This window comes from Halichondria panicea, chromosome 5 (genome assembly GCF_963675165.1).
Source record: "Halichondria panicea chromosome 5, odHalPani1.1, whole genome shotgun sequence".
Classification (NCBI taxonomy): Eukaryota; Metazoa; Porifera; class Demospongiae; order Suberitida; family Halichondriidae; genus Halichondria; species Halichondria panicea.
Genome location: NC_087381.1, coordinates 3,152,337 through 3,166,939, shown reverse-complemented (window position 1 = coordinate 3,166,939; position 14,603 = coordinate 3,152,337). Strand labels below are relative to the sequence as shown.

General features: G+C 40.5%; 2 protein-coding genes and 2 long non-coding RNA genes across 4 annotated transcripts; 3 read left to right on the top strand and 1 right to left on the bottom strand.

Annotated features, from left to right (window-relative positions):
• The first annotated feature begins 712 nt into the window (after nt 1-712).
• LOC135335816 (uncharacterized) lies at nt 713-3,039 on the top strand. Its single transcript, XM_064531383.1, has one exon. It carries the CDS (start codon nt 767-769, stop codon nt 2,918-2,920), a length of 2,154 nt encoding a protein of 717 aa, XP_064387453.1. The 5' UTR covers nt 713-766; the 3' UTR covers nt 2,921-3,039.
• Nucleotides 3,040-3,094: 55 nt separating this feature from the next.
• On the bottom strand, nt 3,095-7,844 carry LOC135335819 (uncharacterized). The gene is made up of 7 exons (XM_064531392.1): nt 7,684-7,844; nt 7,533-7,590; nt 6,892-7,256; nt 6,218-6,670; nt 5,857-6,032; nt 5,343-5,534; nt 3,095-3,388 (listed from the first exon to the last, which is right to left on the bottom strand). The coding sequence occupies exons 1-7, from the start codon at nt 7,726-7,728 to the stop codon at nt 3,337-3,339; spliced, it is 1,341 nt and encodes a 446-aa protein (XP_064387462.1). The 5' UTR covers nt 7,729-7,844; the 3' UTR covers nt 3,095-3,336.
• Nucleotides 7,845-7,975: 131 nt separating this feature from the next.
• LOC135335827 (uncharacterized) lies at nt 7,976-8,943 on the top strand. The gene is made up of 2 exons (XR_010394630.1): nt 7,976-8,114; nt 8,457-8,943. It is a non-coding gene; the product is annotated as an uncharacterized LOC135335827 (long non-coding RNA).
• A 3,489-nt stretch (nt 8,944-12,432) lies between these two features.
• On the top strand, nt 12,433-14,469 carry LOC135335825 (uncharacterized). Its single transcript, XR_010394628.1, has 3 exons — nt 12,433-12,670; nt 12,744-12,801; nt 12,858-14,469. It is a non-coding gene; the product is annotated as an uncharacterized LOC135335825 (long non-coding RNA).
• The last annotated feature ends 134 nt before the right edge of the window (nt 14,470-14,603 follow it).

The following is a 14,603-nucleotide window of genomic DNA, read 5'->3' as shown; positions in this document are numbered from 1 at the left end:
TAGCTATAAGGGCCATGGTAGATAAGCTAGGGAGCACCCCAACACACACTTAATACACGCGGTCCATCAAAAATGTCCATCAAAATGTAGGAAAGAAACCTTCATGAGCTAGCTAATTATCTATGTTTTCAGAGGACTCAGGAAACGCAATTATGGTTATGAGCATAATTCTGTGCTCCTGTTCTGACTATCATCCTGTGTAGCTCTGCTGCATGGCGAAGCTTAAGACGATGATTTCCTCATGAAAACAGAATTTGCCAAATGAATAACATAAACTCTACATTTTCCATTTCTCATACTGAGTATTGTTTGACTCGTTAGCCTAAGCTGTATGCGTGGTGCTTATTACACATTCACTTCATGACGGCAGCAAAGCTCTTTCCACTATAATTATAGCAAGAAAGTTTACTATTGATATAAAACGTCTCAAATTTAAAAAAGGGTCGTAACCAACATTCATGTGACTGAGTGAATTCTGGGGTGTTTCTCATATGCAATGCTCATAATTATAAGTAAAACAGACCGCAGTGTGTATACACATTCCATATTAAGGAACGCATAAAGCTCTACGCTTTTTTACTGTTGAGTTGCTGCAAACTTTCCAGTACCAAGAGTCCTATATGCATGCACGGATTTTGGTTAAAGCACTATTGAAACCTAGTGACTATTTTACCATAAGCAAGGAAGTAGACTTCCTTATACCTCAGCTTTACTATAAAAACATTTACTTCTCATCAGGACATCACACCGATTTCAACCGACAACAATGAAGACCTTCCTTCTCCTGACCCTGCTTGCCCTAGTGGCCTGCAGCTATGCTGCTCCAACCTCCAACCTTGCTGCTGTGGATGCTCTCCTCAACAACCTGAATGATGCTCAACTAGAGAGCCTTCTCAATGTGCAAGCTCAAGATGTCGATGATGATGACCGTATTGCACAAATCGAAGCTATGCTACAAGATGCAAAATTTCAATCATGGTTCAGAGATGCCATCAGTAAAGTGAAAGACATTGGCAAGAAGGCTTACAGTGGAATTAAGACAGTTGCAGAGAATCCAATGGTTAGGGAAATCGGAAAGCAGCTCCTAAGCACATACCTGCCCGCTGATGCTCAAAATGACGATGACAACAATGTTGCTGCACTCATGGCAATGATACAAGACAACGATGATGAAAGCATTGCTGAAATCGAAGCACTGCTACAAGATGCAAGATTTCAATCATGGTTCAAAGATGCCATCAGTAAAGTGAAAGACATTGGCAAGAAGGCTTACAGTGGAATTAAGACAGTTGCAAAGAATCCAATGGTTAGGGAAATCGGAAAGCAGCTCCTAAGCACATACCTGCCCGTTGATGCTCAAAATGACGATGACAACAATGTTGCTGCGCTCATGGCAATGATGCAAGACAACGATGATGATGAAAGCATTGCTGAAATCGAAGCTATGCTACAAGATGCAAGATTTCAATCATGGTTCACAGATGCCATCAGTAAAGTGAAAGACATTGGCAAGAAGGCTTACAGTGGAATTAAGACAGTTGCAAAGAATCCAATGGTTAGGGAAATCGGAAAGCAGCTCCTAAGCACATACCTGCCCGCTGATGCTCAAAATGACGATGACAACGATGTTGCTGCACTCATGGCAATGATGCAAGACAACAATGATGATGAAAGCATTGCTGAAATCGAAGCTATGCTACAAGATGCAAGATTTCAATCATGGTTCACAGATGCCATCAGTAAAGTGAAAGACATTGGCAAGAAGGCTTACAGTGGAATTAAGACAGTTGCAAACAATCCAATGGTTAGGGAAATCGGAAAGCAGCTCCTAAGCACATACCTGCCCGCTGATGCTCAAAATGACGATGACAACGATGTTGCTGCACTCATGGCAATGATGCAAGACAACAATGATGATGAAAGCATTGCTGAAATCGAAGCTATGCTACAAGATGCGAGATTTCAATCATGGTTCAAAGATGCTATCAGTAAAGTTAAAGACATTGGCAAGAAGGCTTACAGTGGAATTAAGACAGTTGCAGAGAATCCAATGGTTAGGGAAATCGGAAAGCAGCTCCTAAGCACATACTTGCCCGCTGATGCTCAAAATGACGATGACAACAATGTTGCTGCACTCATGGCAATGATGCAAGACAACGATGATGATGAAAGCATTGCTGAAATCGAAGCTATGCTACAAGATGCAAGATTTCAGTCATGGTTCACAGATGCCATCAGTAAAGTGAAGGACATTGGCAAGAAGGCATACAGTGGAATTAAGACAGTTGCAAAGAATCCAATGGTTAGGGAAATCGGAAAGCAGCTCCTAAGCACATACCTGCCCGCTGATGTTCAAAATGACGATGACAACGATGTTGCTGCACTCATGGCAATGATGCAAGACAACGATGATGATGAAAGCATTGCTGAAATCGAAGCTATGCTACAAGATGTGAGGTTTCAATCATGGTTCAAAGATGCTATCAGTAAAGTGAAAGACATTGGCAAGAAGGCTTATAGTGGAATTAAGACAGTTGCAGAGAATCCAATGGTTAGGGAAATCGGAAAGCAGCTCCTAAGCACATACTTGCCCGCCGATGCTCAAAATGACGATGACAACGATGTTGCTGCACTCATGGCAATGATGCAAAACAACGATGATGAAAGCATTGCTGAAATCGAAGCTATGCTACAAGATGCGAGATTTCAATCATGGTTCAAAGATGCTATCAGTAAAGTTAAAGACATTGGCAAGAAGGTTTACAGTGGAATTAAGACAGTTGCAGAGAATCCAATGGTTAGGGAAATTGGAAAGCAGCTCCTAAGCACATACCTGCCCGCCGATGCTCAAGAGGATGATAGTATTGAACTCGAAAAAATTCTCCAAGAAGCACTTAAGAAGCACAATAATATTGATTAATGGTTGCTGTATTAAAGATTGTGGACAAACAATAATTATACCGACACGTAGTTTATAATTATGCATGCATGTTTGATTGTATAATGATTGTATCTTGATGGAATTTATTTTTGCTCATGTGCATAAGGTTAAGTGCATGATTTAATAGATTCGTATACTGAAACATCATGAGCGCATTTTAATCAAATAGAAGTTTCAAAGCAGTATGGGTAGTATAGACACACATCATTATAGTTGTCACTAGAATAAGAAAGCTATATGTATAGGTATATGTAATTATATAGACGTCTATACATAATTATACTTGCAAAAATCAATTACATGCACTGTGAAAAAACAGTAGTATTATTTATATAGTTTAGAGTTTTTTTTATATAGTTTATACAGTTTCTGCTCAAGACTTGCAGTAATAGTAATTACATAGCTTCTGGCCCAGTGTACTTGAGCACGAACAGTCCTCTCTCAATGCTGCAGTGACGAATTATCACCATGGTCAGTTAAATAATAGGAGGAAAAATCATACACACAATTAATCACAATACTCCCCTAATTATGCAAGCAATGCGATTGGATTCAGTAATAATACTATGTCTTCATAAACCATCACGGGCTATAGGTACATGCATGCAAATTCCAAAATAATAGCCCATTGTTGCCCAGTGAGTGGGTAGATCAAAGTAAACCAGTGCTCTATAGCTATATAGGGCATCACTACCATGGATAGCATGTTGCACTGCATGTGTGTAAATGCAGTGGATTATATCTGCTTTTTTTACTTAGCCCCACCTTCTCACCCAATAACTCAACTGTCTCTTTAAGGGAGGGTTCTTCACTTTAGACTAGTAGTGGGAGGCAAGACTAATGGGATGAAAGCACTGCGGGTGCTGATGCGTCGGTGGAGGTGTTAAAGAGCTACTGGTGCATGCACGGCCAGTGGGTAAAGCACTAGACTCAAGATCGGAAGGTTGAGAGTTCGAGTCCTATCAGTAGAGGAAACATTTTCCAAGGAGTATTAGCCTCCGAACACATGCATTTCTAAGGAGTTCACTCTGGCTTGAAAAACAAGTATAGGTGTTCAGTATATTCACTACTGTCCACTGCATCCTGACGGATGAGATGTAAAGCTGGGGAGGTCCCGGGAGATCTGACTCGATAAGCTTCAAGCTTCCTTCAGACCCTCGTCAGCCACAACAGTGGTAAAACCCGATACGGTTTACAAGAAAAACAATAACATAAAGCTATACTAACTAATAGCTTATTATTATTGTCAGAGGATGATCAGATTTTGCTGCGCAGGCAGTATCCAGAATCACAAAGAGTGGGATGATCGACCATGATTGTTTAAAAAGTCTAAAATTAATGGCTGCATCAGCAGAGCCTTGCAGCTCTATTCTCACCCTTACAGCTACCAATAGCTAGCGTTCTTTCTAGTGCAGAGCTAACCACTAAGTAGAGTAGGAACACTGCATAGACACGTTTTTCTACGCACTCTTTTGAAAAGGCTGCAATGGCATTCCAAGTAAGTAAAACTAGGCATAACTCAAGAACCAAGCATATATACTATTGACCAAATCCTAGCTGTCTATTATTCTTATAATATAAGTGGCCATTACATCAGCATAATTCTTACCCACGAGTACACGCGACAGTTTTATTGGATGTTGTACAGCGTGAAATTTCGAGGAGCTTAATTTAATATCCACTTTTAGAGGACATTCCACGAATATAAGTGCCTCGAAAATTTCGCGTTATACATTATAATTAGGAACAGATGAGGAGGTGGAGCGTCTTACTATCCATAGTCTTACTATCCATAGTATTGCGGATTCACTATCCTCTATACGACATTTCCTTGTTTGTAACGTATGCTAAGTGCTCTGTACTAGATGTGTGGCTGATAACACGTTTGATTGAAGTACAATGAACAATGTCAGCAGCACTTATATAGCGGTTTGACATACATGTATGGCATGATTTGTACATAATATAGCCAGACAATACAGAATCCGCGTAGTAAGACGCTCCATCCCCTCATGTGTGCATGTGCTCCTGGTTATAATTATATGCTAACCAAAACGTAATGTTATTATTATAATAATTATGTAAGTCATACCGTATAGCGGGTATATTTCGAGGGTATAAATTTTCGCGGATCCATGGACCATTACAAAGGATTTCGTGGATTTTATTTTCGTGGTCTGAGTTCCAGCCTTTTGGCACATCAACATGCAGCTGTACCTCCACACTGTTAGCCTCGAATCCATAATACTGAACATGCCTACTATTATAAATTTTCGTGGGTATAAATTTTCGCGGTACAGGCTCAATCCGCGAAAACCGCGAACATTTATACCCTCGAAATATACCCGCTATACGGTATTATGCTTTAGCCACAAAACTCTGGACCCTAAATCATGCTCACCTGCTCACTATGATACTTTGGCTTTCAAAATAGACATACGCTGACCAGGCACCATTAAATGTGACTCCATTGTGCTCTGGGGACACATCAAAGAATCCAACTTCTTCTAGCTTTGGATCAGTGTTAGTTATAGTCTCGATGTTTAGGATACGCAGTCCAGCACTGTAGTTAGACTCATAAGCCAGTTTTCCCCTGTAAAAACAAAAGAATGTGACAACATACAACTTAAGTATTTGAAAATTCGTAGTTATAATCGGCAAATTATGACAATTAAACGCTTTGCATTGGTTGTATTGCGAATTGCATGCACATGCTCACTCTTTGCGTGTCTCTTGTTTGCGATCTAGCTATTCAAAAACTCGCAATTGTGACAAGAAAGAATCTTGATTTCAAAACCCGACGATGATATAACACACACATTTTATACTACACATTTTCATATATACGATACATTGATCATGCATGCATGCATAATTATAATAATAAATTATACCATGCAGTATAATTATCTCACCTAATGTACAGGTTATGATCAACTGCCTCCTTCTCTGAATAAAAACTATCCACAAGCGTCGGATTAGCAAGATCCTTCACGTTCCAAATCATACTGCGAGTATTCTTTCTGGATCCGTACATTTCATCCAGTTCATCATTCATAAGAAGATGAGACTGCTCCTCGTTCAGCCATCCCTAAAGTTAACAAGAAAGAGAGTCCATAAAACTACAATTATACTGAAGCTATAGCGGTTTCTTTCATTACTGGTTCTTGTGCAGTATACCTTGAAAAATAAGTTGTGAATGAACCGTCCAAACATCCAATGCCAAAGGCGTACTTATATAGTACAGTTGTTAATGACAAAGCATGCAGCACTGACCTGATGTGTGTACTGAGAGCCAGCATAGGGCTTTGTTGCTAGCTGTTTCGGTTCATTCTTATTAGTTACATCTACGATAGTAAGAGTGTCCTCATTGTAACAGAAGCAGATCTCCATGCCAGTGTACTTCTCATCTGGTCCTTTATAGATCACACACTGAGCGTCATGAACGTATCCATCTCCCGCAAAACAGCCCACAAATTTCGGATCTTTTGGATCTTTCACATCAATCATGTGAAGTCCTCCACGGCAAGTACTTGTACCAACAGCATACATGAAACCTGTCTCTTCATTAGCAACAATATTGTGTGTGTTACCCATTTCTGAGTAGTATACAGTGGGTGTTAGCTCATAAATTTGGCCAGGAATGAGATTCCTGAGTTCTGTTAGGTCGTACACTTGCATTCCATGGTTGCGTGCCTCACTTACTACAAAGGCATGGTCTTTGAATACCTACACAGTAATTATATATACTAAAAAAGTCTGCTTAAGAAATCTGTCAGTGCATGCATGCAGTATTCATAATGCTGTGTGTACTGGTCACATGTTAGTGCTAATTAGAGTCATGACCAAGTTGTGTGTGGGTATAATAAAATTAATGAATAATTTGAACAATGACCCACAGACAGTGTTTATTGTATTGTCTTACAACTTAAACAACAAACCTCAATTACCTTAATATCTCTCCACAAACTAGAAACTGTCTGTGTCTTCATGAAACCCATCACTACTGGTTTTGTGGGCTCAGTGATATCCACAAACGATGTACCATCTTGACAGCCAACAATAGCGTATTCTTTCTTTGTATCAGAGTCAGTCCAGCCCCAGATATCATTTCCGTCTCCATTGCAACCCATGTCTTTCAGCGGCACAAAAGAGAGAAGATCCACATTGCTGCACTCGTATTCCCCTGCCCTTCCACTCACACACGGTGTGTCGCTAAGAGCTGGTGCTACAGTAGGGCATTGGTGTTCCTTCACACACTCCTCGTGCTCTTTGAGCTTGAGACGCATCACTCGATTCATCAGAGGGGCTTTGGCTAAAATAAATGATACAAACTGACAATTTATTATAAGCACATGCACACATGACAATAAATTATTAAGCATAACTTAAAAAAGTTTCTGCTTACAATATCAGTGGGTGACTACACAATAATAATTATTAATTGCTCAAAAAACAAGCAGTATTAACAATAAGGCAAGATTCTAACCACAATGCAAATGCTGTAACTTAGAGTGCACTGAGTCATGGATTAAGCATGCATGCATGTGGTATTACGTGCTGCCACCAACTTATATATAATTATACATACCTCCTTGCTGACATTCACCAGTGCAATGCAGGGTGGAGACATTCTGCAGTGGGTTTGCCTGGAAAGAGAGTATTGTAGCTGAAATACTTTAACAGCAGCAACAGTGAATGTGTAGTTTTATAGTCTAATATCACACACAGAAATAACTCACTGCAGCCAAGTATACAACAGCAGTCAGTAAGATGGTAATCTTCATGATGAAAATATTAATAAAGTATCTCTGTTCAGCAAAGATACAATGCTTAGTCTTGAATCAAAGTCTGTACGTACAGTCATGAATATTCATGCACTCCTGGTACATGGTGTCACGAGGGACTGACCGGCACAATAATTTGCTTTTGGGACTTGTGATCTTTACCAAATCTTACAAGACACATGCGCACAATCAGCAAGACTACGCCTGAGTTAGCATAATAGGGAGACTTAATTGAGAATAATATAGGGTAGCATATAATTTGACCCTCAGAGTCTGATTTCACATCTTATAATGTAGTCTCCTTCACTGGCCTCCACTCTTCAAGGAAGTTAGCCTGGGATCGAGGCCGCTACTTATAATGTAGCTAGATAGACTGGATCTGTACTGTAAGCACTAGTCACTAAGCAGGCATGGATGAGTATTTTCTCTTTTGGCACGGAGGATTATATTTCACTTTCTGTAATGCTACCTCAGGTATAGCCTCGGTCCCGGCCGTTTTTTTTAAGTTGAAAAATACTAGCTAGAGACAACGAGGCTGGGAACGAGGCTACCTCAGGTAGTGCTATCAATACACCTACAAATAAATTGTATTTTCATTGTCTTTAAACTGGTACACCAAACTGGAATAATAGGCTGACTTTTTGAAAAAGAATAATAGGCAAAATAATTTTAAATCATCTTACTTTCCATTTGCTAAAGACATCACCTTAAAATGATACTGGTTGCAGCTAAGCCCAATTCATGTACTGGATGCTTCACTGATGCTGGCTATGATACTGGCTGTTGCGGGACCTTCCAATTCTGAGGAACTGTTGTGATAATGCAGGTCCAGAATGTATTCCAGTGATGGTGGGAGATGCTTCCAGTGCATATTATAGGTACGTCTAAGCTATCATAAATTATGCACTGCATGATATATTATAAACAACCGTTTCTTGCTTATACCTTCATATGGAGCATTTCCAGTCAAAAGAATTGGCCCATCAACCCAAAACGTTAGTGGGATGGGGTCAGTAAAGAAATGGTACTGTCTGGATCAATAATCACAAACTACAGCTTATGAGAATTTGCTCGTGCATATTATATGGAGTGGTGGGTGGTAGAGACGTAAATCTTCAAGAGCGATCACGGGTGTCAGAACTATAGTCAGATATATTGGCCAGTTCCACCTCATTAGCTACTGTCACCTCAATGGATATGAAGCCACCGTACGCGTCCTCATCTACAATTAACTTAATTTGTCATTCTCTCACAGCCGAATAATCATGCAGGGCTAACAAATAGAAAACTTAAACGCCGGAAGGTGATGACAACTTCAGCGAGGTGTTTGGAATAGAGCTTGCTAATGCAATCAACACTTGGCCATTTGGTAATCTCTGGATTGTCATTTTATCATTATTATAGACATGCAAACATGTCATTTACGTCAGACACAACACCATCTTCGCTCAAAGCTTCCTCTGCATAATTATAGGATATTAATTTGGGTACAGCTGCATTGCAAATTAAACTCAGCAGTGTACATGTATATAGCTATAGATCGATCTCGATCTGTTGAGTTCATATGTATGCATCCTGCATCTCTACTTTCATCATGAACACATCTCTTGGCTCTCCCTGCACAGAGAATCAGTAATTCAGTATACTGCATGGGAGCTTCAGTTATCGATCACTCATTCACCCGTACATATACGGTAGCTGTGTACGGTATGCATATACAGAATCTCGGATACTCTATCCGTGTTATCGTTGCAATGATTGTTTCAGGAATTTCCACTGAAGAACATTGAACTACATAATTACAAGTATAACAATACTTTTAACTAAGGTTAAGTAGTTCCTCGCTCCTCTGATGTAGCGATTATTTTTAGACCATGTATAGACTTTGGACTTCTGGCATCCTTTTTAACTATCATAGCCTACTCTTTGAGTACGTTCCCTGTGCATCAAAAAATGTTCATGCATTTTATCATTAATTTTGTGTAGCAATACTATAGATAAAGTATATTTGCGCTGAGTTCGGCCCCAGAAGTTATGTGGTCAATTATAGCTTCATTTATGCTATGTGATTGACATAATTATAAGTGTGCTAGCCTCGAGACCAGCCGTTCGTTATCTGAAAGAACGCCTGGTCAAGTTCCAATGTAGCACTCGTTCTAGTGGTCCAGGAATTTCTTGGACCGATAATTGCCCGCACAAGGTGTATTACCCATGAATATCATTATGATGCTGTAAAACGCTGACTCAGCTAGACAAGTTGCACATTGGAACTTGACCACGCGTTCTTTCAGATAACGAACGGCTGGTCTCGAGGCTATAAGTGTGCCTGGACTTCTTAAAGCTTTACAGCTCTACAGCATAGATAGAAGCGCTTTTTAAAGGAATCGTATATATGACGAAGTTATAACAACAGTATGATGGTAAACCTCAACACAAATAAACTTTAGTAGCTTAGTGGAGAAATGGGGTCGTTTTCTGCCTTTTCAACAATTGACAATCCGAAAAAGTGAAACTGCATCTGATCGCATAGTCCCACAACGACGTGTTCAAGAGAGTTTTCAATCATGCAATAGTAGCCCTGGACGAACATCTGTGCCAGGTGTTGTTCGTCCAGTTGAGGGACTGTGACCACGGACTTTTTGACCTCCACAAGTACTTGAGGAATCCTCATGGTTCCCTGCAAAAAAGCATGCAATCCAACAATGGGCTTTATGAAGCTGCAATGCTGTAAGATAAAGGCGAGTACTAGCTAAATGATAATAGGAGGGACAAGACTCTCATTATCATTGGCCATACGATTATCTTTGAGATTACGATACAAAAATCCACTGTGTAAGAGTGCCCTAGAGAAAATTGTGGATAGAGGATGTACCGGGTATTCTTCCTCAGCCTTCTTTTACAGGTATTAATTCCATCCTGGTCCAGCAATAGGGGCTCAATTCCTGGGTACAAGCCGATTTCAGACGTTCCGCCCAATAAATCCATTCTTAATGCCAAATTCTCCGAGTGCTTGTATTGTATACTAGGTGTCTACGGTTCAGGGCATTAAACTCTTTAGGTATGTTCCAACCAAGCTTGCTTCCATCATATTAGCCTCAAATCCACGCAGATTAAAATACGTATTTTAATCGGCGTGGATTCGAGGCTAACATCGTATCCAATCCGATTAAAATACGTAATTAATCGGCGTGGATTCGAGGCTACCATCATATCCAATCATGGAAGAAGCAACTTCCCAATTCAAAAGTGAGCTGGAGGGTGCTATACGGCTCAGCTGAATGTTCCTCAGGATTTGTGCTACGGACTGCAATTGATAGCAAGATAAAATAATGTAAGACATAAAGATGATGTAGGGCAAAAGATAGGATTTTTAATAGAATTTTGGACTCTATCCTTCTGACATGCCATCTTCTCTTTTTAAAGAGTCAGAGGGATTGGAAACAAAGGCACCCTTGATCCGCGTTATGCTGCGGTTTAATCGAGTCTCAACAAGCGCCAAAGCTACTATTTTTACACACAGTGCATAATAAACTTCTCAGTCAGGGAAACTCACTTGTATTACAAGATCTATACCTATTGTAGTAGTTATAACCAGCACGCTTGCACGTTATAAGAATGAAAAAAACTCTAGAACAGCACTTATGCACTTGTCAATCTAATGCCCCATCCGGTTCCCCCCCCTACCGGGGATAGGTGGGGATTAGACCAATCACATGATCTAATACCCCTACCTTTGGGCATGTTTATTTGGTCTAATCCCCTGGTGCAACATGGGGGTTATGTGGGGAGTAGACCTGCATTGTATCACACTATAGCTATTTCTTCATGGTTTCACTGTAGCGAGAAGATAACTAGTACAGAATCACTATATAAACATGTTCTTACATTGACAGCTATAAGCTTACTCCTATAGAGCTAGTGAAGTCAAGGCAGAGATTGCTTCAGGATTAAATTTTGCTGTCACTGTACAGTGTTGGAAGGAAGAGTGTGGGCAGATATCATGTGATCTTTAATTGACCTTTGACCCAATGCATGCATCAGGTGATCTCTTATAAGTGATCTGTCTAAGTCCCTAGGTAGGGGAGCAAATTCAAGTCTAATCCCCAACTTATCCCCGGTAGGGGGGAGGTGGGGCATTACTTTGACAAGTGCATTAGAACTTTAGTATCTATTTACTGGGTGTGGTCAGTACACGTGTCTTTCATATATGCACACCTTATAATCATGATTAGTTTTGCTGCATGCAGGCAGAATCCAGGATCACAAGGAAACTGGGTAATGATTGACCATGTTGTTAAAAACGATTGATGCCAAAAGTTCAAATCTAAATGACTGCATCAGCATGCAGAGAGCCTTGCAGCCATCTCCTCACTCTTGCAGCTACCAATATAGCTAGTGTTCTAGTAGAGTCAAGGGCGTATACACCCTTGATATAGAGTAGCAATACTCCATGGACAAGTTTTCTACGCACTCTTCTGAAAAGGCTGCATGCAATGGCATTCCATGTATTATATAGGCATAACTCGAGAATGAAGAATTATTTTGCAAATCCACGAATCCATCACTAGAAGCCTATAGAATCTAACTTGCACTTCATTGATCCTTGAGCAGCTGTAGCAGTTTACACAGACAGACAACAGACAGACACGTACACACACATGCACACACATGCACACATGCATGCACATGCACATACACAAAACACTACTGTATATATACCTCGTATGCGCATGCACACCGAGGCATAATAATGCACTTGATAAACAACATAAAAATCACAGGTGAGAAGATTTATCATAGCCTTTAAAGCATGGCGGAATGAAACATGGGGTGAAGATGGTAATGGCCGACCAAAATCGTATTTTCTGTCTCTGCTTGTGCTCATTTCACACGGTCGGTCACAATTGGGTCCTCCAGGGCGAGTGATAAACCATGCCGCATGGTGAGTTATATATACTGAGTTGTGTGTATATATAGTCACACTATAAACTGCATGCTATTTGAACACATAACAGGATCACAGATGACCTCAAGAAACTCGTCACAGTGAGGAGTAATTCATGAAGAGTTTGAGTAAGCATAAGCCTAAAAATACATTGTTATCATTGCAGCCATTAATTTTTATGCAGCCTTCACGTCCCTGGGGAGAACCCTGTAATTATGGCCAAGTACGAACAATATCTTCCGAAAAAGCCTCGCATCATTGACCCGGCCAACCCCTTTAGGAACCTTTATGTACAAGGTCTCGGTCAAATTGAGCCACAGAAAGATGATTCTATACCGTATAGCGGGTAATTTTCAGGGGACAAAATATTCGTGGTTCAGCAATATTGAGACATTTCATGGATAATATTTTCGTGGTTGCTGCTTGGATTGTAGGTAAAGGTAGGCAAGGTCGCTTCATTCGTGGGTAAAATATTCGTGGTTAGACCTCCAACCACGAAAACCACGAATATTTTGCCCCACGAAAATTACCAGCTATACGGTAGCAAGAAGAGGTGGGAGATATGTATTTGCAAGGGAGATTAACAATTTGAACCTACAAAAATATCTTTTATCTATACTAGCAGTATAGTGGCTCCAAACTTAATCTATAAGCATATAATTATACACGAAAACGACTACTGCAAATTTATATACACTTTTTAAAACTGTTTGTTTAATAGAAAGCTGGAAATTATGAGAGTTATGATTATGTATACAACACTATCCACCTGCAGACCGAGCTCACTATATACAGTGCATCTGCATGTAAATAATTATGCAGTCTATAGAGGCTGAGTAGATTATACCACAAATTAATTTTGTGAGCATAGTTGTACCAAGCTGTATAAGGATTGGAACATGGTGCTGACACAGTGGAACTCCTCATTAACGGACACTTTTGGGGAACAATGTTTTGGCCTTTACACATGCAGAGGTGGCCTTTGTTGAGACTCAGGTTGTTTTGTACACAAACTGTTCATTTGGGACCTGGGTGCCTGGCCGTTATATAGCAGCTGGCCTTTAGTCGGAGGTGGTTGTTAACACCGGTTCCACTGTATACCCGTGTGCATGTATATAAGTGAACGAACTTAAAGCTATACAACATACCCAAAAATATTTTTATGGCAACATGCATATAAGGTGCATGGTGCATGCATGCATGGGTTTGTTAAGAGAACTGACAACACAAAATTGTAGAAAAAACGGTTTTCAGCTAAGGTCGGGACTTTGATGTTTATAGTCAGATTAATGTCAGACTACTGGGCAAGAGGTGAGCACCAACCCATAAACCGATAACTTGGGCCCAAATACAAGGCGATGTAAAGCCACCACCTGTTCAGTAGTGTGCCTATAGGCGTGTGAAACCAAGCTACCCGAATAGGTAAACCTTAAGAGGCTATATGCCTCACCTAAAGATCACAAAGAGGGGACACAATAAATGCTATGCTCAAACCCGAGCTGGTGGTGTGAGAAAAGGATACCCCGGCCCAAATTAGACAAGGGAAACACTCACTCCAACCTCGCAAATGATCTGTGACCGGGCCCAAGTTATCAAGGTAGCTCAGTGTACAAACCAAAGGAAAGGGGTGCATGCCCAATCCACAAGCTGGGGTGCATGACCAAACAACCACGACCAAACACTTACCTATACGAGAAGGGGTGCATGCCCAACTCCTGAAGATGGGATGCACGGCACAACAACAAGTACCAACCACTTACCTAGGAGAAGGGGTGCATGCCCAAATCCTCAAGCTGGGATGCAACGGCCAAACACTAAAAGCTGGGATGCATGGCCCAACAACCAAAAACAAAGCCAATATATGCGTGTGTGCATGTTGGTGGCTTACCTACGATATATAGGCAACCTTAAGGGGTGTGAATCATCACCT